General features: G+C 37.8%; 1 protein-coding gene across 1 annotated transcript in view; it reads left to right on the top strand.

Annotated features, from left to right (window-relative positions):
* PREP (prolyl endopeptidase) overlaps nucleotides 1–19120 on the top strand; it is a gene marked incomplete at its 5' end in the record, with an annotated part of 86320 nt that extends 67200 nt beyond the window's left edge. Inside the window, 5 exons of the mRNA XM_084202452.1 lie at nucleotides 3294–3430; nucleotides 9013–9107; nucleotides 12160–12291; nucleotides 16546–16702; nucleotides 17482–19120. Coding sequence (XP_084058578.1) covers nucleotides 3294–3430; nucleotides 9013–9107; nucleotides 12160–12291; nucleotides 16546–16702; nucleotides 17482–17776 — 816 coding nt within the window. The 3' untranslated portion in view covers nucleotides 17777–19120. The remainder of the gene's footprint in view (nucleotides 1–3293; nucleotides 3431–9012; nucleotides 9108–12159; nucleotides 12292–16545; nucleotides 16703–17481) is intronic.
* Nucleotides 19121–20405: the final 1285 nt, after the last annotated feature.

Here is a 20405-nt window from a genome sequence, read left to right as displayed (position 1 = left end):
AATGAAAGAAAAACTTCATCTGCAGCCTCTGTTTTTCAGACCTTTTGGTTTTCTAAAATACTTTGTTTTGCCTCCTAGTGACTTGAGATGGAGAGGATGCTTCTTGTCATTGCAGAGGCAGAGGTGGATAAATATAGAGCCTTTTTGAATTTAGGTGTCTGTGTCTACAATGCCTGCTGATAGTTCTCCTCTTCCCTAAGTGAAGATTCACCTACTATAAATACTGCACATTTAAAGCAGATGATAATTAGGAGGACAAAGACCTCCCCAGGAATGAATGTATTGAACTTTTTTATCCTGCTTAACCCCTAAGTATATTTACAAGCCAGAGACCAGAGCTATTAACTGCATTTGCTTGTAAAACTAACTCTGTAAACTGTCTTTGACTAAACATCCATTGACTTTTTTCTGGTGAAAATGAAGTCTAAATTGATTTCAAATGCTAAGTATAAAAATCAAAAGAAAGTAGCACACCACTCTATAAATACATATGTATGCACTAAAGAAGAATGATTAAGATTGGGCTCTATTTCACTTATATAGCTTAATTTTAATTTGTAGCAATGAGTAGCTGTGCAAACAGTGCTGCTTTCTCCTTCCCTCACAATAAGTAGACTAGAAACTATAAATGTATACTTTAGGCTCAGCCACCTGAATTTGAAGGTGTTTCTGGCACTGAGACCCCACTGTGCCATGTGACACAGGGACATTAGTGTGAGACTGATAGTTACAACTATTCCAGGGCTGCTCTACAGCTCCAGCACTCTGGTCCTAGAATAGCACCAAGGGCTGCACGCAGCAGGAGTGCCCTGTCAACCACACAGCATTGCTCTTGCATTCCTAAAGGCTGAATATACTTATTTTTAGCATGTCCCTCTTTAAATGGTAAGTTTCAGCATTCATAATAATATTTCTGAAGTGTTTTTCTCCATCCTTTTCCCTTCAAATTGATTTTCCTAACTTGTCTTCTTCTTATATATGCTGACCTTAGTGACTTAAGACCTTATTGGAAATTATATGAACAATGAGTAATATGATGTGATTGGCACAAGTGGATCTCTCCTATCTGTGATAACACAGGAAAAGGTAGTAGCCTTTTCTGAGCATTTAGCACTGTAAAAGCTGACAGCATCTAAAGTTAGGCATGAAACACCATCTTGGGAAATCCTTTTTAGGGCTTGCCCTTTGCAGTTTACCTTAATCTTTGAGATAGAAGCACGTCCCTTTATTGGTTGCATGAATAAACCATCGGTCTTGCTTCAGAGATAACAGCTAATTTAAAGGTGAGATTGAATCAGTTGTTGAAAATTGTCTATTTGGAGAAGCTTAAATGGCTTCACATATCTTAGTGTCTCACTGAATTGATTTCTGCCCTCCCTCTCTTGTGTTCTTGGAGCCCATATTTTAGCAAAGATGGGATGAAAACCCTTAAATTGCAAATTTAAGCAATGACATGCAGCTTGACATGCATCTTTTTTTTCTGTTGAGATTTCATTTAATGGTTATTTTATCTTAACTGATGACAATAAAAGCCCTACAGAAGTCAGTTTTCAGGGAGTTGTTATATAAAAGATAAAGTTCTTATTCAGAAACCAGCAGTAAGATTAGTGGCATACTTTAATCATCAGGAAAGGACTGGCCAATGGCGGTAAGTTTCTGGAAATGTAGAAAGGCCAGGTACTTGCTTCCTGAGAATTTCCAGCAACAGCTGGAGTTGACAGATGACGTTTTAGGGAAGAGTCTCTGGAAATCCTCATCATCAGCCTTAGCAGTTCGCCTGTTCATCAGTTATTTTATTTGTTTATAGTGTTCAAGTAACTATTTAAAGTGAAAATCCACTATACTCTACTGTTCTGATAAGCACTTTGTCAGTTAAGATACAGTTATGGCAGTTGGAAATAGTGATTTTATCGGTGTAGAAACACCCTTAGGCTTTTGGTTTTGGGTTTGTTTTTTTTTTTCATCCACTGTGGGTGCTGTGAAGTACTGAATTTTTATCTGTAATATGTCTAGAGGTTTTCATAAAGCCTTTGGAGGTAGATGTGATTTCATCTGAAATTTCTCACATTTCCTTAGCAATGATTAAACTAAAATTAAATGTGATTACTTTGTTTTCAGCCATGTGGATTTACATGTTTCACATTACAGGCAATGTTGGGAATAAATGTGTTGCACAGGTTCATATTACTGAGGAGGTTCCTGTGTTGTAAAAATAGAACCTGTTGATCATGTGCTTTACAAATCACTGTAGGACTATTTCCTTTTAAAGCAGAGATTGTAAACATGCAACTAAATTATAAGAATGTGTCATTCTATATTTACTACATTTTTGTTCTAATTAGAGTCGAAGCTGCAATGATGTTAAAGCAAGGCAGTGAAAAGGAATCAGCCAGAATTTTAGGACAAGCAATAAACTGCATTCACATCCATGTGTTTTTCTTGATTGGCAAAATATAACTCAGTGGATCCCAAATTAGAATATGCAGGCAGAGACATACATCAAAGCAAGAAGATGTGGGAACTTTGTTAAACAATTGCAGTCTATGTTTGAGTACATGGAGTTCAGCTTTCAACTTCACAGAGTGCTGTGGCAACAATAGAAGGATGTATGAAAGCATGTGCTATGTGGATACTTTGTGTTTTGGGAACTAGTTTCCTTTCAGGAAGAAAGCCAGTGAGCAGTTCAGTTGTCTTACTTGATGGACTGGGGATTCTGCAAGGTTCTAGTTGCCTAGTAATGTCTGAAAATGCACCAAAGTGCTACAAAAGTTTCTGTCATGGCTTGTGTTACCACCCTGATGAGGTTGAAGTGTCCCTGAGACAGCCTGAAAGACTGGGCAGTGCTTAGTCCACTTTTGCTGGATACAGACTTGCTTTGTTGAATTCATCTGTGCAGGAAATCTGGTTTTAGTTCTGTTTTCTGTGCTGGCTCCTTTCGCCTGTGATGGACCATGCAGCCCTTGTGTTTTGACAGTCTTCCATTGAAGAGAACTGTATTCTTTTTGTAACATTTTCTTAAACCCTCTTGTGTGTAGAATTGAAGGATAAGATACCTGAAGGTGATACCATCATACCCTTTGTATTGTCTCTTGTTGATACATTTTCTAGAGCTGCTAAGCAACCAAGCAGGTGGCGCCCAGTACTGAACCTGACCTGGGCAATTGGTGCAAGTTGCTCAGAAGGTTTTACCCATCAGACCCCATAGAAATGGCCACCTCTGATTCTTGTTTAACAGTACTTGTGGAAAGTTACAGCACTAAGAGCATTTTGTATTTCTTTTTCTCTTGCCTTAGGTTTTCTACCCTAGCAAAGATGGCACTAAGATCCCAATGTTTATTATTCACAAGAAAGGAATTAAATTAGATGGTTCTCATCCTGCCTTCTTGTATGGATATGGAGGCTTCAACATATCAATTACACCGAGCTACAGGTAAGCAGGGTGATTCTCACCTTCTTCTGAAGTATCTGGTATTAGCAGCTGTCACCATGAATCTGACAGGCTGCATTTCAGGTTCCTAAGATGCAAGATGAGGGCCATAAGGGCTGTCCAGGCATCATTTGTCTGCTTTTTTAGTTCTGTATTTGAGAGTTTTACCAAGGTTCACTGAAGAAATTATGTCAGAGCAGAGAAGTTCTGTGCTCTCCTTGAGGTTTACAACAGTCACCCTGCCCTTAGGATTACACCTTAACATCTTCTTGCTCTGTCACTGAGTTCAACAGAAAAACATGGACAAATATATTAAGGAAATATTTGAGCCCATTGCTGAACTAATAGCATAAGAAACTTTCTTTTTTCCAAGTTAAACAATTTCCTTTGTCTAAAAATTTAGAAAATCAAATGTATGACTAACTTAATGTAAAGAATTAAGATTTGGCTGCATTTTCATATTATACTTTTGAGATTACATCAGAAACAAAATCCTTCTGTGTCCTGTATGATCAGCAAAGAAGATTGTGTCTTGAGACACAAATGATACTGTCCTCACAAATGCAAAGCAACACATTGAAAACCAAAAATGCTGTGTTCAGAACAGGCATTGTAGCTCTCAAAAGCCATAAGCTTTATTGCATAGATGATCTCTTTAAAGAAAAGGCTTATTTCTTGAGCAAGGCAATTTGAATAGATTTGCCAAGAGGCAGTGCTTGAATACCTAAGAAATGCTCCTAGGTGAGGCAGAGGAAGGCAGAAATGGAAAGGGCTGAATAGAGAATAGTTTTCAGGAAGCAGAAGAGCAGTTCGCTACAGAAAAATAATCTATTATAAAACAATACTGATAAGTTTAGGTACTACCAGTCTTGCTTTTGAGTTAGCAAATTTCAAGAAGTCCTTTATAGTGCTTGCCTTTCTTATTTGCAGTGATTGTATTTCTGAATAGCATTTACAGTTTCTTGTCCTTTTTAGCAAATACCTTGTCTACAAATGGACCTCCCATCTTGTACTCTATGATTATTTGTAAGCTTTTTATCTGCCTCATAAAGCTACACTTCTAATTTCCTGTGGTTCTTGAGAGACACAATTATATAACTAACATAGTTTTAAAATTCTTTTTTACTTAGGTTCAACCACTGATTTATTACAGTTTATTGTAGATGCTGAAAACTGTGATAAAACTTACCACGTTTTCATTTTTAAAGAATGTAAAATGAATATTACATATCTGTTGATTTAAAGTAAAATTTCACTTACTGCAGAGCTGGTTACTGGCAGAAGGAGAAGGTATTTCACAGTCCCCCCTTCCACCTCCTATCCATTGGCCCTGGTGCTTGCTGGAGCCTTTGCTAAGCTGATTTACCTCACAAGAATGACAGAAAACTATCCCAGCAAAACGGAGTGGGTGGTTTTCTGCCATCTTGGCTAGCTAAAAATTGATTCTCGTAGGAGTCCAGCAAACAGCAGCAAAAGGGTGCAGCTGACATTTAGAAGAGAGGAAGATGGGAGGTAGGAGCAGTGACCGATATTTTCCTGAACCCTGTGATACCTTTATTATACACTTCATAAATTAGGAATATGAATCGCTAACAGTCCCTTCAAAGTAAGAGTACAGAGAACTATCAGTGACCTCCAGATCAAAATATGTTATCCCACTGACAATGTAAATAAACATGATTGGCCACACCTCCCTCCTTACTCTCTCCCTGGAATAGCAAGATATGATTTCTCAGCTTTCTCTTTCTAAAAGAAAAAAAAAAAAAAAAAGCCAAAGCCTTCAAATACATGGTTATGACTAATAACCTGAGAATCGAGTACTTGGTGAGGGAATGTGTTCCAAAAGTAGGCAGGCAAAATCAGGGAAAGGAAATTGTAAGAGGGAATTTTTCTCAGAAAGGCAGGATGTCCAGTTCACCCGTTACCTGGCAGATTCCACTAATGTTATACTCCATCTCTGTTACTACATTCTGCAGTACTCCACAAGGAGTTCCCAAATCCAAGTGCTGTTCCATCCACAGCCCAACACCACAATTGGTTTTTGTTTTATTTTATGACCACAGGCATGAGTGCTAGAAAGTAGCCACAGGATGGCCATGGCTGAGGCTTGCTACATCACTCACCTGATTCTGAGCTGAAATGTAGCCATGGAAATGTAACCAGTAGGAGCCAGCTTACTTTTAAAAAAAACAAACAAAATTTCCTGGCTAAATACTCCTAGGATTTTTTACTTAAAATTAAGACTCTTAAAACTTTCTACAAAGCATTCCATCTTCTCCTTTCCAGTGGTTCAATTCTGTCCTGTATGTCTTCCAGCCTGTACAGTATTTTCTTACTGGTATTTCACACCCATTAGTGTGAACAAGCTCTCTGGTCTGGTGAGCTTATTTCTGCTTAATTCACAAACTGATGTTCCTTTTCACATCAAAAATGGAAAAAATCTTTTTCACTGAAAGCAATAGAAACAAACCAACAGGTTACAGGATCCAGAAATAACTGCAAGAATGATTGGCCAAAGTCATTAAGTCAGTTACAGTAGTGGTTTATTTTTGAATGCAAGCATGCATTTTTCATATGCTTTTCTGGACTGGGGAGCTTCATTTGGTGGCATTTTGAGATGGTGCTTGCTAGAGCACTGTCATTAATTATACAGCCCACATAGCAAGGGCAAGTGAAGGCTGATGGAGCTGATACCAGTGGCTTGGCAGAGCTGCTAGGGAAATGCCATCACAAACCCACCACTAATGCCTCCGATTTGGCTAACTACATTGGAGGAACCAGCATGTTTCCCTTCACTGTTCTGTGTGTGCCTGCGTGGGTACAGGAGAAGCAATTTCTAAGTCATCCTGGAATACAGCTGGTTGTGCAGCAGACAGTGAAATTGCACATCACTGCCAGGTTGTTCCCAGCCTTTAGGCAAAGAGGTGGTGCAGGGAAGAGGGACTGCGAGCCTGGAGAAAGGTCAGCCCTCAGTGCAGAGTGGAGGATTACTCCTTTTGCTTATTCTGTTACTGCTCTCTTCAGCTCCACAAAAGCTTAAAAAGCAACCAAGTCCAGTGGCTCAGGACTTCTTCCCCATCACCTGTGCATTAGCCTGCATTTTTCTGTTACCTCACAGCAGATCAGTAATTCTGGGGAGGTGTTCTTGGTCTGTGAAGCACAGCTCCTCACATTGTTCTCTACTGTAAAAAACAATATCTGATTTATTATTTCTTGTTTTATGCTCCTTAAGGGTCATTAGAGAGTCTGGAAGGAGCTCTCCATGGTGGGGACTATCTTCTGATCCCTCCACTGACTTCATCTTGACTCTGTTGCCCTTTCCTTTACCCTGCTTTCAGGAGAGAAGGAAGAGCAGGGATAATGAGCAAAAGGCTATAGAGACTGTTGGGAAGAGCAGGGAGCCAGACTTTGTTTTGCAGAATGAGACATTTCATAGCCATGCAGGTTGACTGGGCAATTTGCTCTGACTCAGACACCAAGGTGACTTGAAATCAAATCTGGAAGCAAGAATCCACCTGGAAAAACACAGGAGGCAGTAATAGGGTGTTGTGTGAAACTTGAGCTTTGTGCTGTCTGATTGGAATTTCCACTTTTTAAAAAATATTAAGTTTGGATTTTGTACTTATAAAACCTGGTTCCTTGAACTTAAGTAAAGTTTAAGAGAAAACTTTGAGAAAGTTTGTTACAAATACTCAAAATATTGGTCAGGTTAGGGTCCTGACTCACGATAATCCTTCAGTTGGGCACAGTTTCTTTCAGCAGATGGAAGAGGATAGACTGTGTTGTGAAATATTTTCTTTTTTTTAAGTATTTTCAGGGAGCATGTTTGGGAAGCAAGCTCTTACCTTACCTGTAATTCTTACTTGCTACTTCTGGTTATTAAGGAATCAAGTAACCAAGAGGTTCAAAGTTTCAGGTAGACAGAGTAAAGAAGTGCAGAATATTTTGGGAGGTTTTGTGACTCTACATACCAAAAATTAAGAAGCCACAGTCTCATGAGGCAACCTACTGTCAGGTTACTCCACATTAGTTGTGTAACAACCTTTTGAAATTAAGAGTCCTGGAGTTTGACAGAGTAATAATACTCTCTGACCTTTGCACAATGTGCTTATAGATATCAATCTTGCATCTGATTGGCATGTCACAGCAGTCTAAGGAAAATGCAACTCACAGTAATGGTCTTAAGAATTTATTTTACAGAAGCTGAGAGAATTCATGGCTCCTGAGCCATCTGATGGGCTGGATAAGCAGCCTAGGTGGAAGCTTTTCCTTTGATGGTTATGAAAACGCAGAAATCTCTTCCCAGTTATCCTTGTGCTTTCCTTTTCATTTCCTTACTCCTTGATATATACTCTCAAGAACATGTGCCAGTACATAGGTAATTGCTTTGGGAGGCAGGAAAACTTCCCCTGTTGTGATACTACATCCACAGGAGACACACTATAAGACTGCCATTTTTCAAGCCATTTCTGATAAGCAGCAGTGGGACTTAAAGGTAAAAAGACACAGCCCTTGCCCTTGTGGTTGAACAAATTTATTTTCTGCAGAAGTAGTTTCTGGGTGAGCAAAGAATTCAAGTAAATAAGAAATTTAAACCTGCTAGAGGGGAAAAAAAGACTTGTTGAGGTTAAATGTTAATATTTTACTTATCTCCTTTGCAATGTGTGGTTGGCCTTCTGCAGGTTCTGCTATGTTAAGCTATTGCCTCAACAGATCAACAATTAACATTTTTTAATTGTTAAATATAATTTTGATTACTTCATTAAAAAAAAAGATAGTAATATATTTGATACTTTTGCAATTTGGCATTTTAAAAAAATATGCTATTTTAGCTTTCAGACAGTTTCAGGAGATAGTAGGGGAGGCAGAGCCTGTAATTTTATGTTATATTATTTGTTTTGTATTTAGCAATGTGAGAGGAAAATGAATAAGAATCGGATTGGCCACCAGATGACTTGACTGCTGACCATGTCGCAAAAGAAGGGGAACTACAGAATTTTTCTTTGCAAACACATTATTGCAAAGGTCCAAAAGAAGTATATTAAGCAGAAGTTAGGTTGAAAATAGCTGCTCTTAAACAAAAATCAAGTGCTGATCTTAAATCTTAATTCTTTGATTTCTTCGTTTGGGCTAAATCTTCCTTTCCTCTCTGAAGAGGTGGAGGTCTCATGAAGGAGGAACAATTCAGGAAGCTATGGAGGTCCAGTGATGCTGCATAACTCTGGTCTGCAGACTAGACTAGACTAGACTGCCGACTTTGAAGATAATTTTTGTAAATGGTGACACATTCTGAGTGATCATGTGCTAGGACAAACCACTGTCCACTCTCCTCTGAAGGGCAGAACTGAGGGAGGAAGAACAGACCAGCATGGTTCCTTCCTCTTCTAAAGCTGCTGGGAGTTTCATTTCCATGGATAACCATCAAAAAAAGCCTAACTACTCAGGTTCGCCATCAAGAGGGACTTAATTCACAATTTCATCATTGACTTTGGGAGAGATCTTTCCCTCAAAGTATTTTTGCAGAAGTGGTAGATGTATAAAAATTGGAAAATAAAAATAATCCTCTTATCTGTTTGCTTTTTCAGCGTGTCAAGACTTATTTTTGTGCGACACCTGGGAGGTGTTCTAGCAGTGGCGAACATCAGGGGCGGGGGGGAATATGGAGAGACCTGGCACAAAGGTAAGTCAGTCAAAGCACAGGAACAAAACTGCATGCTTAGCAATGCAAATTGCAACATTTTCTTTTCACTCCTTCTCCCATGCTCACATCTCCTTTTGCATTTTACTTGTTCTGCAAAATAGTAAATTTTTTTCCATACTTATGTGTTAGATTTGTACATTTTCCAGTGTTAATTTGATGGTTTTCATTAGATTATTTTCATTTTTGCAGCCTACTTAAAAACAATTTTGTACAAAGACAATATTTTCCAACAAAATCATTGGGGTTTTTTAAGCAGTATCAAGTTCCCTGGAGTTAAACACAGGAAAATGCAGCTATTTATATTGAACTGATCTTACAAAAAATGTCTGCCTATTGCAAAAGACCTGGCTTGCTTTCACATACCTCTTTCATTATTGCAGGTTCCCAATTCTAAATCCCCAAGAAAACAACACTGACTATTTAGACTCTCTTGGTATCAAACATACACACACACGAAAAAAAAAATTTTGCAGAACTTTATGGAAGGTGTGAACTCTTGAGTTCAGAGTATAAACTCTTCTGTATTGGTTTTGCATAATTTATGAATAGACCTTTTTTTTCCTAAATATTTGATGAATATGACCAGAAAAATGTCTTCACCAAGAGGATTTTCAAGCAGTAGAACAGGCTGTCCATGGAAGTGGTTGAGTCACCATCCCTGGAGGTATTTAGAAGACACATAGATGTGTCTTAGGGACATGGCAGGGCTGAGTTAACAGTTGAACTTGATGATCCATCCTAAAGGTCTTTTGCAACCTAAATGGTTCTGTGATTGAAGTTCATATGAAAACCGTCAGCTCCAGAAGTGCATTCACATCATCCCCCTCCACGCTCTTGGGGGATCCAACTTAGAGGCAACCATACCACAGGGAAACTCAGTCAAACACTGAAAAGCTGTCAATCTCTTTTCCCCTTTTCTGAACACTTCTGATGTATTTCTGTCCATGTTTTTTCCATCTTGTCTTCATCATCTAATTGTCTTTGTCCATTTGCCTTATTGTTAACAATGGTCCACATTCCTCCACCAGGGGAAAAACCTTGAAAAAGTCCTTATCTCAGGAACATACCTATCCTTATTTAATGGTGACACTTTACTCATATTCCAAGAATTTGGTGTATAAGTTGCTGGGAATGTTGTCAGCAAGGAAAATGTACCAAACCAGTAGTGCTTATGATCTAGCTATTTGCCATGGCAGTAATCCATAATATCTTTTTATCAGACAAAATGGTATTTCCAGATCATTGCATCTTGATTTTACTATTTCATCTGTGGCAACTATTTGTCTGGGTCATTTCCTTACAATTGAGTTAATTATGTAATAGTTTCATAAATAGAAGCTGTATGTGCTTGCAGATGCAGGATATTATTGCTAAAGATGAAGTATCCTTCATTAATTTTAATTTGCAGATTGATTTGTAGTAGATTTTAATAAAATTTATCTTAATATGATAATGCTTCTTTGATCTACCTATTTCCTGCTTAATTTTGACCCAAGTCTTTTACTGCAGTTTGAAATAAAATATGTATCTGTTCTTTTTTAATTCCAGAAGCAATTACAGAAGGTTTTTTTGCTTAGGTTTAATTTTATAAATAGGATTCTGACCTTACACCAGCCTGGTGTTTTGAGCAAGGAGTAAGATTTATTTCTTCTTTATTTCCACATACTTAAAGGCTTTTTGGTTTTCCCAGTATATCTGTCTTCAACGGTCTTGTTAATACAAGAATGATGTGTATTTGTTTAAAACAAAAAGCACAAAAACTTACAAATATACTGGTTCCAGTTCTACAAGATCTTTATGACTAAATGTCAGACTTATCCTGCTAAACTTCTGTGACATAGAAACAAAGGTTTTACAAAGCCATTGTAAACTGGCTGTCTAAGGATCACTTGATGGAGAATGGAGATAAAGAGACACCTCAAGACTGTAGTTCATCTAACTTAATTTAGGGTAAAATTGATTATTGTTGGGGTTTCTGGACCATAGGGGGAACCAATCAGCTTGGAATAAACATCCACCTTTTAAAGAAAGTAGAAGGAACTGGACTTCCATTTCTGCATCCTATAAGCCCCGCTTGCCTGGCTGGGACACTGCCTTTGCTACAGGAAGGCAAGGATTTTCTTCCTAGTTCCTATTTCTTACTAGCATTTAATTGGCTGAGATTACCATGGTTTTTAGGTATAATAATGTTTGAGGAGGATCTGGTTTTAGTCTCTTGCCAAACAAGCAAGATTTGGACAACTGTGAATTCTCTAAGCTGATACTCTTCTATTAAAATAATTGAAAGATTGTAGGGAAAACTATCCTTTTCCTTCCTAATCCCACCCTGCTCTAAAAATATTTTTTTTTTCAGACCTGGAAGTCTTATCAATGATGTCATCAGAACCAACATTTTCTGTCATTATTTGTTCCCTTATACATCTGATGACATTTGGAATTTCATTCAACATGATGGCAGTATCTTAAGCATTTCCATATTGAAAGTTAATTTATAAAATTTCCTTTTTGACCATAGCTTTATATCATCTGGTTTGAAAACAACTAATAGGAAAAAAAAGTAAATTACCAGCCACATATTATATATCCAGGAAATTAGAAGTGCTTATTTTATATAGCCGATTTTATAAGCTGAATCTTTATTGCCTTAAGAAACTGTCACTGAGTTTAATGATGTTAAAGTTCCATTAGCTTAAACCTCAAGTTGTTGTATATGATCATTTTGTGTATATTTTGCTGTGCAAAGCTTTTAGCTTTCCTTTCACTGGTTAGGAACATTACCTGGCACTCACTCCACAGTATAGCTATCTATTATTCAGAGTTTCTGAAAGCATCAGAGGTATTGACAGAACCATCTTATAGCCTCTCTGTGTTGACAGAATCTTTCATTTTTGCTGTATTTCTGAGCAGCATCAATTATTAAAATGTTCATGAAACTGGAATTGTTCCCAGGTATTTTTGGACACATTTATCTGAAGAGATGGTATCAAAAGGATTTTATGGTATCAACTGATTTGTTTTGTTTCCTTGCTAGGTGGTATCTTGGCCAACAAGCAAAATTGCTTTGATGACTTTCAGTGTGCTGCCAAATACCTCATCAAGGAAGGCTACACATCCCCAAAGAAGCTGACTATTAATGGAGGCTCAAATGGGGGCCTCTTAGTTGGTAAGAACTGCTTGTCTATTTCCCAGATTTGGTGCTGGGCTTATTAAAGTAATCAGACAAAAATTGATGAGATCTTCTTGTCAAAAGTTGTCGGAGTGTCAATGCATTAATGTATACCAGGTTTAAATATGTACAGTAGTACTTCATTTGCTGTTTGCATAAGACATTGGAATTCTGCAGTCTCTGGCAAAGGCTGACTGTTAAAAGCCCCACAGTTTTGTGTGGTAACAGCTAACCCTGTGGTAGAATCACACAGAAAGTAAAAAGGGTTTAAAAAATATGGGTTTTTTTATCTTTCTTTCTTCAGGTTAACCATGACAAAATAACTGCTGAACTATTAATTTATGTAGCATTGGGAAACTGTGTGTGGTCTGTTACAAATGCATCTTGTTCACTTAAAATTCACTGCTGTGTTCTTAAATTCAAGAAAATTAATAGCCTCCTCTTAAACAGAAGTCTTGTCTCAGAAAGAGCTCATATTCTGAGCAGTCTAAGAGCTACAAAATCTATTTCTGATAAGATCCCTATCTGAAAGTAACAGGAGAAAAAAGTAGGTGATTTTTTGTGCAATTTTGAAAGGAAAATGAGACACAAAGTAATAGTATCAGTGTCAGTTTGCCTTTTTTTAAACACTATGAAAGGTGACCATATGACAGATTTGAGCTACTTATGTGAGAAGGGGGTAAAAAAGGTACCTCAAGTTCATAAACCACTGAATTATAGAAAATGAGCAGTTTTCCTAGGCCCACTCTGCTTGCTCTTCTTTTTGTATTTATTATCTGCTGTATACTGACTATATTGATTTTATTCTATTTTTCAGTGAATTAGCATCCAGCATGAGAAGCAGAATTTGGAATTATACAGATCTTTGGTCTAAGCCATCTTGGCTAGACCTGCATTATTATTTTTAAAAAGCAAGTGTTTTAAAGATCGATTAACAAGTACTTGTAAAGCTGTATTTTGGTTTTTGTTCATATACTTCTCAGTAGAAAGTGGCAGAAGGTGTTTGTGCATTTAAAATAGAAATGGGTGAATATGATAAAGGATTAAAGGCTTTGTACTCCATTTGGGAATGCATGCATTGTAGAAGTCAGTTTTATGTTGGGCCTAAATATATAGTTGGAAGAGTAGTTAAACTTTGAATATATTGCATAGCTTCTGAAAATACTTCTTTGTCATTATGTGGACTTCAGCTTCAGTCAGGATGAGATTCATCCTACCCAGTTTCAGTAATAAAACCCCCTGGGTCGCTGGCTGAACTGTTCAGCCAGGCTCCTTGTGTTAATAAGGAGAAGCAAGTGACAACTACAGGAAATACATCAGTCTGGTAGGAGACAGGTGTTAGGAACCTAGACCTCCCTGCTCTAAAAAATCTTGTTAGAATCCTTCCCTTGAATTTACTGGTAGATTACAGTCAAGCAGGATTTCCATGCTCCTGATGAGCCTGATAGGGATTTTCCTTGACTGAGTAGAATTAGGTGAATTCAGGAAATTCTTACAAGGTCTTTTTTATCAAAGCAAAATAAATTTTGCAATAGTTATTTATGCAGCATTAGAGATCATAATTCGTCCTGTAGGTTCAAAGACCCACTGCCAGATTTTCTTTGTTCTTATTTATTGAAGAAAAAGCTGACAAGGAAGAGTATTGTCACTCTTCCAAAATACTGTTTCCTTTCAGTCAGACTAACAGGAGGTGACCCTGAGGACTGCTGAGCCCTGAGCTCGTCTTGCCTCATTCAACTGCAAAACAAGACTTCCTTGTCCTGCAGTGTGATCCCCAGGCTGAGCAGAGCAGCACAGCTGTGAGCTGAAAACCTCCCTGCAAATGCAGTGTTTGACCTCTCATGTTTGCCTAGATAAAACCAGTTCTGACATTTTGGGGGCTTATTTTCATACTGAATTTCAAAGCTCAAAGTTATGTACAGGGGCATAAAATCCACAAATAAATTGTTGTTCCAGATTACACTTTATTAATGCATATAATTATTATGGCTAATTGAAAAGGTGTAGTGTGCATGGATGAGTGTCTCCATAGGTGATTTTTCACTGAAGTAACTACTTAAGGATCTAGCAAGGAGCAATTTCTTCTAAAATCCCGAGTAACAGACAGTGCTTCAAGAGACACTCTGAAATAAAGAGTATTAAAATAAAATGTTATGCTAGTTGTTTTGGCTTTTGTTCCTACCACAATACAATTTATGTTCATAAAAGAAAATAGCTTGAAGAGGAGGAATCTGATCTTTAGGTTAAAACCTAAAGATCTTTTACATAGCATCTCTTTAAGGCACTGTATGTACCTTATGGAAATTACTCATAAATAAGGAAGAGCTAGCATAGTTACATATCAGAGATGACCAGAAGTAAAATTTCATTTTACAGAAAGTAAAAATCATGTTTAAATGAAGAAAATAGGGTGTAGTGTAAATTCTTGGCAGGGACAGACAGACCACAGGAGACTGCTGAGCAAATTGCTTCCAATATTAAGATTAGCAATGACATTTTTCTATGCTCATCAGGGGCAGGAAGCTGGCCAGACGATCTGTGGGACATGCAGGTTAGTGAGATGTAAAAGGAACATTAAAGGAAATTAATTGCAAAGCAGAAAACTAAATGGTCTGTTTGTTTTGATGTTCCCTCCTGAGGAGAGGGTGGGGGGTTCCCTGCACGGGTCTGTCTTCATGGGGAATATTCTGGGGAGCTGACTCCACTTGAAGCATCAGCAGGAAAGGTTTTGGAATGAATCAATCCAATGAAAATAGTGTGTTGCCAGGACCAGATGGTGCACATGCAGGATCCTAAGTGAACTCTGATATGAAATTACAGACTACTAAGCCTGGATATCTGAGGAACAGAAGGGGGCAAGTGTAATGCCAAGTTTTAAGTGGTTCGTAGTGATCCACAAGCTGCAGATGAGTAAATCTGACTTCTCTAATGGGCAAGCTAGTTGAAACCAATAAATAATAGCTGACACAGAAGAAAGAATTCTGCAGGCTGAAGTTGCAGCTTTCAAATGTATTAGAGCTATCTGAAGGAGTCGGGCTGCATATGGAGCTTGTAACAGTGATCTAGTGAGGAGCTATTCTTGGATTTTCAAAAGTTGTGAAAGAAAGTCCTTGCTGAGCTGGAAGCAAAGTCATGTCATAGCAATGTCATGGTTAGCAGGAGGCCAAGAGTGGCAATAATCAATCCATTTTCACAATGGACAGAAAGGAGGAGATAAGAATAATTGGGGAAAGATTATACCTACATGTGGATGCACAGTAAATAGTTTCTGAATTAATTAAGGGATTCTGGGTTCCATTGTAGTAGTAAAAATTTCAGTGCTCTTGTTTCTTAAAATTCAAAAAAGGCAGGAGAATTTGTAAAATCACCAGGGAAAAGGTTTAAATCAAAAAACAGGAATTGGAATTGAAGAACTTACTTACAGGCTATGATAAACACTGAATGAATAAACAGTAAGAGAGGAAACAGTTGTATTTAAAGGGGATGTGTGTTTTGATGGTTTTTTTATAGGATGGCTGAAGATAACTCTAGCTCGGAGAAAACTGAAATAACTAGTTTATCAGATAATAATTTACAGGAGGGATCTCCCACTTTCCAGTCTTATACCTTGAACACAGCTTGATTTGCCTGTTGCAGTTGTTTTTAAAATACATGAGGCAAGCATTATTCTTAAAGAAATTGTCCCTTCCGGTTGTAGGAAGATAAAAATTGTAAAACAAGAAAATACAGCAGCAATTCACTTTGTTAATTTGAAGTAATTCCACTGATTTTGCAACAGTCTGCTTTTATCAAAACTCTTTTCTTATAGGTTTACATAGAAATTATGGAAGACAGCTTTCATCAGTAAATGGAGGGCTTTTGATCCTTAATGCCCTTTTCTTTCTTGAAACTAATATTATAAGTTTAAACAGCAAATGGTTTAGGTACCTTCAGTTCAGTAGTTGAAAATCTCACGTGCTTTAAAAGTTTATTTCCCCTTCAGTCCTAATTTGGTGGTTTGAAAGGCAGTTTTCATAGAGCATTTTTGGTGTCTGAAGAGCACAGAAATGGCTCTTAAGTTCTTTTGAACGTACCATTTTTCAGAGTTACTTTTTTTTATCCATTTGTGTATTTGATTCGTTTTGCTTGAAACTCTATTTGACTTCATATTCACTGACAGCCTACTCCCAGTACGACTTGGTAGTGAACCTTTTACTGTTGAACTTAATTCTTTAAGACCTGAATACTAATGGAATTTTTCTCTTGCTGAAGCTGCCTGTGCTAATCAGCGCCCTGACCTGTTTGGCTGTGCTATTGCCCAAGTGGGAGTGATGGACATGCTCAAATTCCACAAGTACACCATCGGCCATGCTTGGACCACTGACTATGGTTGCTCCGACTGTAAGGAGCAGTTCGAATGGCTGCGCAAGTGAGTGCCTTTAAATCCTTTCTGTGGTTGTTAAAACACGTGGTCTGCTCAACAGTTTCCAGTTGTCATGATCAATATCTATTCTAGTGGTTACTTCATTTCCCACACTGAATTTGGGGAGTTCAGCATTTCCTTACAAGTCAGTTTTAAATCAAAGACTATCTTCAAAGTCCTGTTGAATCAAGTGGTCCTGTTTCCAAAGACCTTGTTCTCCTAGCAGCTTTTAACAGTTCGTAAGGTTTTCTTTCTGAATAATGACTCTTTTAGGCTATTACAACAGAATATTCTCAAGTGGACCACTACATAAATAGTTTTTTTTACCATGAGGGAGACACAGTCACCATTGTGAATTGTATTATACAATGTGGGTTGGATTTATTTGTAGGAATTGAATGGCACTAGACCATAATAGGATCTTAATTTCTCAGCTTCTGTTGAGAGTCTCAGTTTCCCTGTTTCCAGCAGGATGGATCCTGCTATGGACTTGACAGGTTTTGCTGCAATTTCCCTGCTGGCTTCTGATACTTTGGACATTCCTGTGAGATGTACACATATGTCTCTCTTGAAAATAAAGAAATGTACTTGCTTCACATTTCAGAGCCAGAGATCTGTGTCCAGTATTGCATGTCAGTTGCCATTAGCACAATTCTGGTTAATGTAACTGAGAACTGTTCTATTCTGAGTGCTAACAAACACCACTGTGATGGTTTCAGTAGGAAAGGACCTTCTTGTTGGGTCTTGAGGAAAAAGATATGGAAACATTTGTGTGTTTTTCTCAGGTACTCTCCACTTCACAATGTCAAGCTACCAGAAGAAGATGGCATCCAGTATCCCTCCACGCTGCTTCTCACAGCAGACCACGATGACCGTGTGGTCCCTCTGCATTCTCTGAAGTTCATCGCTACCCTGCAGTACATTGTGGGCCGAAGCAGTAAACAAACCAATCCACTTCTCATCCATGTTGACACCAAGGCTGGGCATGGAGCAGGAAAGCCAACTGCTAAGGTTATAGAAGAAGTGTCAGATATGTTCGCTTTTGTAGCACGATGTCTAAATCTTGAGTGGATTGAGTAGGAAAAATGCTTATTACTGTCTCCTTTAGAAAACAAGGGCTTTAACATTTAAGAACAGCCACACTACAAAATGGTGTAGTACTTACATTTAAGAACTACAGTTTAATATTTTATTGATCCAACCTGCTATGGAGTTTTCATCTTCTGTGCTTCCCTCCTTTTGGCATTTCTTTCATTTTTTTTTCTACTGCATTCCAAATTCCATTTTGAAAAGCATGTTCAAAAAAATAGGTGAGCTACTCTCAGTACTGTTGTGAAAATTTAGATTTCAAAATTAGTGCTATTTGAGCTTATTTCCTGTAAACAGTTTTAATGTATTTCACCTATAAACATATCCACATCATTTGTAATTAAATGTAAGTACTGTTCACATACAAGATCTCTGAGTATATTTTATTTACACAGTAATTTATTTCAGAATGTAAATTGAAGGTGTTCAGTGATATCCATGAAAAACTGAAGAGACAGTAATCCAGTTGTGTCAAATATTATTAAAAAGCTTATATTACATTCTGTTCATAAACGTGTTACAGTCTATAATAATGATTTTGCTAAATTGTTCTTTCTTTCCAAAGAGACTTCAAAATGTCACTAGTCTTCTCTTGTGCCATTTATTCCCGCACAGAAGACTGGAGGCTGAAAAACTTGACGAAATCTTACATTCTTACTGTAATCTCAGTCAAGCTATACAGAGACTCACCAACAACCCATGTGAAATTATTCATTTAACTGTTTCTGAAGAGTAGACCAGGCACTGATTTAAATAAACGAACAAAATATAAACTAACACAAAACAAAATAAAAAACCCCACTCCAACCCAAAGCCACACCTTTGTCCAGATTATTCAGGTTCAGTTTTTTTCTGATGCTTCTCACAGGACATTGTCTAACAAGACAAAATCTGAACATGCATATATAACCTAGTTTTGGCTGCAAAACAGCAAGCGCTCGTAGTCAGACTCCCCTTTGATTTGACACAGGCACTTTATTTAACTGCCATTTTCCCATCTAGGCTGTAGAGCTGTAAAGTAGATGTATTTGCCTACTGTTTAATCTCAGATGCACTGCAGGAATTACAGTTTGATTTTGCAGAGAAAAAAAGTATTCTATCTACTATTATTAGTCTTGCTGCCCCTCCACAAAACATAAGTGTATCTCATTTTTGGATGAACTGATGTAATCTTCCAGAGTCATGCTTGTCATTACATTCATATTTAAACCCTAAGGACAGTATTTTTGCTCTGGGCTCTGGAGTTGTATCTCTAAACAAACAATGTCTTGGTGCAGGAAGAGGAAGGAGTGGTATTTAAAAGAGAGGGCGATGCTCTAAAGAGCAGCAAAATTAAAATAAATTTTGTACCAGAGTCAATCTGTGTTCCCTCATGATCTGGACTTCTTTTGATTCTCTCTGGAGTCCAGGAAAGATCATCCTCTCCAGGCCCTTATTAAGTATGGCTAATTTGATTTTAGGAGAAAATAAAAATTTATTTCTGCTTTCATACGAAACACCACACCTAAAACCTGTATGTGATCTGGGGTTTATTTGGGATTCACGGGCATTAGAATTGTTTACAAGATGCTCTGTAAACTTTTGCACTCTGATCACAGCATTGAATTAAACAATCAGAGATCAGAGTAGAGAGTTGAGGGAGGGTTAATTTTTTTTCCTTCCAGGCTGTGAAAACAGGGTACAGATTCAGCACCCCCCTTTCCCCAAAGGTGTATTAATTGCTTTCTTTGATCATCTAGAAATTTTCAACAGCTTTCCCATGTGGCAGAAACAAAGCACATAAAGCTGTGCCATCTCCATTTGAAATATTCATAGTTGTGGCATGAAGCCTTCTATTGAATGTGTAGTTTCTGTCAAGAGGGCAGTACCCAGTTCATCTCTGATACAGAGCTTTGCAGGATAGGGTGTGTGGAAATATGGTCCTCAGACGTTCAAGAAATAGAGCTGAACTGTGTCGGTGCGTTGAATTGCAAATGCCTGAGTAGAGCCAGCTCAGTCATCTCTAAGTCTGTTCCTAAAAATGCTTTTCCTTGTTCTCCAGTTGCTCAAGCAGAGAACTTCTGGCACTCCTTTTCCTTCTCAAGCTTTCTGTTGAAGCCGAGTTCCCTGAATGATTCAGTGTCATGACAGATGACCCATAATCTGGGGATTTTGGAAACAAACATTTCTCTGAGTGGCAATCAGTAGTACTGAAAGTGGAGCTACTTGCTGGAGACACCATTCACAAAGTAAATGTTCCAGAGTATTGGAAGGGCATTGTGTTTCTGTAACAGGGTCATCATGTCAACATTTATTTGATCTTAATCAGCTGTGCCACATTCAGGATTCAGGTGCCAGAAAAGTGATGTTGCAAAGCTGTCCTGTTATCCGAGTTGCTGCTTTTGAGGCAGACAGGGTCATACTCCAGCTGGAATCTGTAATTAAGTCTGAGCAAGTAATGCTCTTGTAATATAGTGGGATTTAAACCTTCAGGGTTTTGATTAAATAGACCTGGAGTCAAATCATTCCTGCTATATAAAACATAATGAAATTTCTGTTAGTCTAGTTTCAAGGTTATTTTCTCTATAGTGGAAACACTATTTTATGAAGATACTCTTGTATCTTCTTTTATGGTGTCTAT

The sequence above is a fragment of the Fringilla coelebs genome (genome assembly GCF_963513975.1).
Source record: "Fringilla coelebs genome assembly, chromosome: 3".
Taxonomy (NCBI): Eukaryota; Metazoa; Chordata; class Aves; order Passeriformes; family Fringillidae; genus Fringilla; species Fringilla coelebs.
Note: the sequence above shows the minus strand (reverse complement) of the source record. Positions and strands in the feature narration are given on the sequence as shown.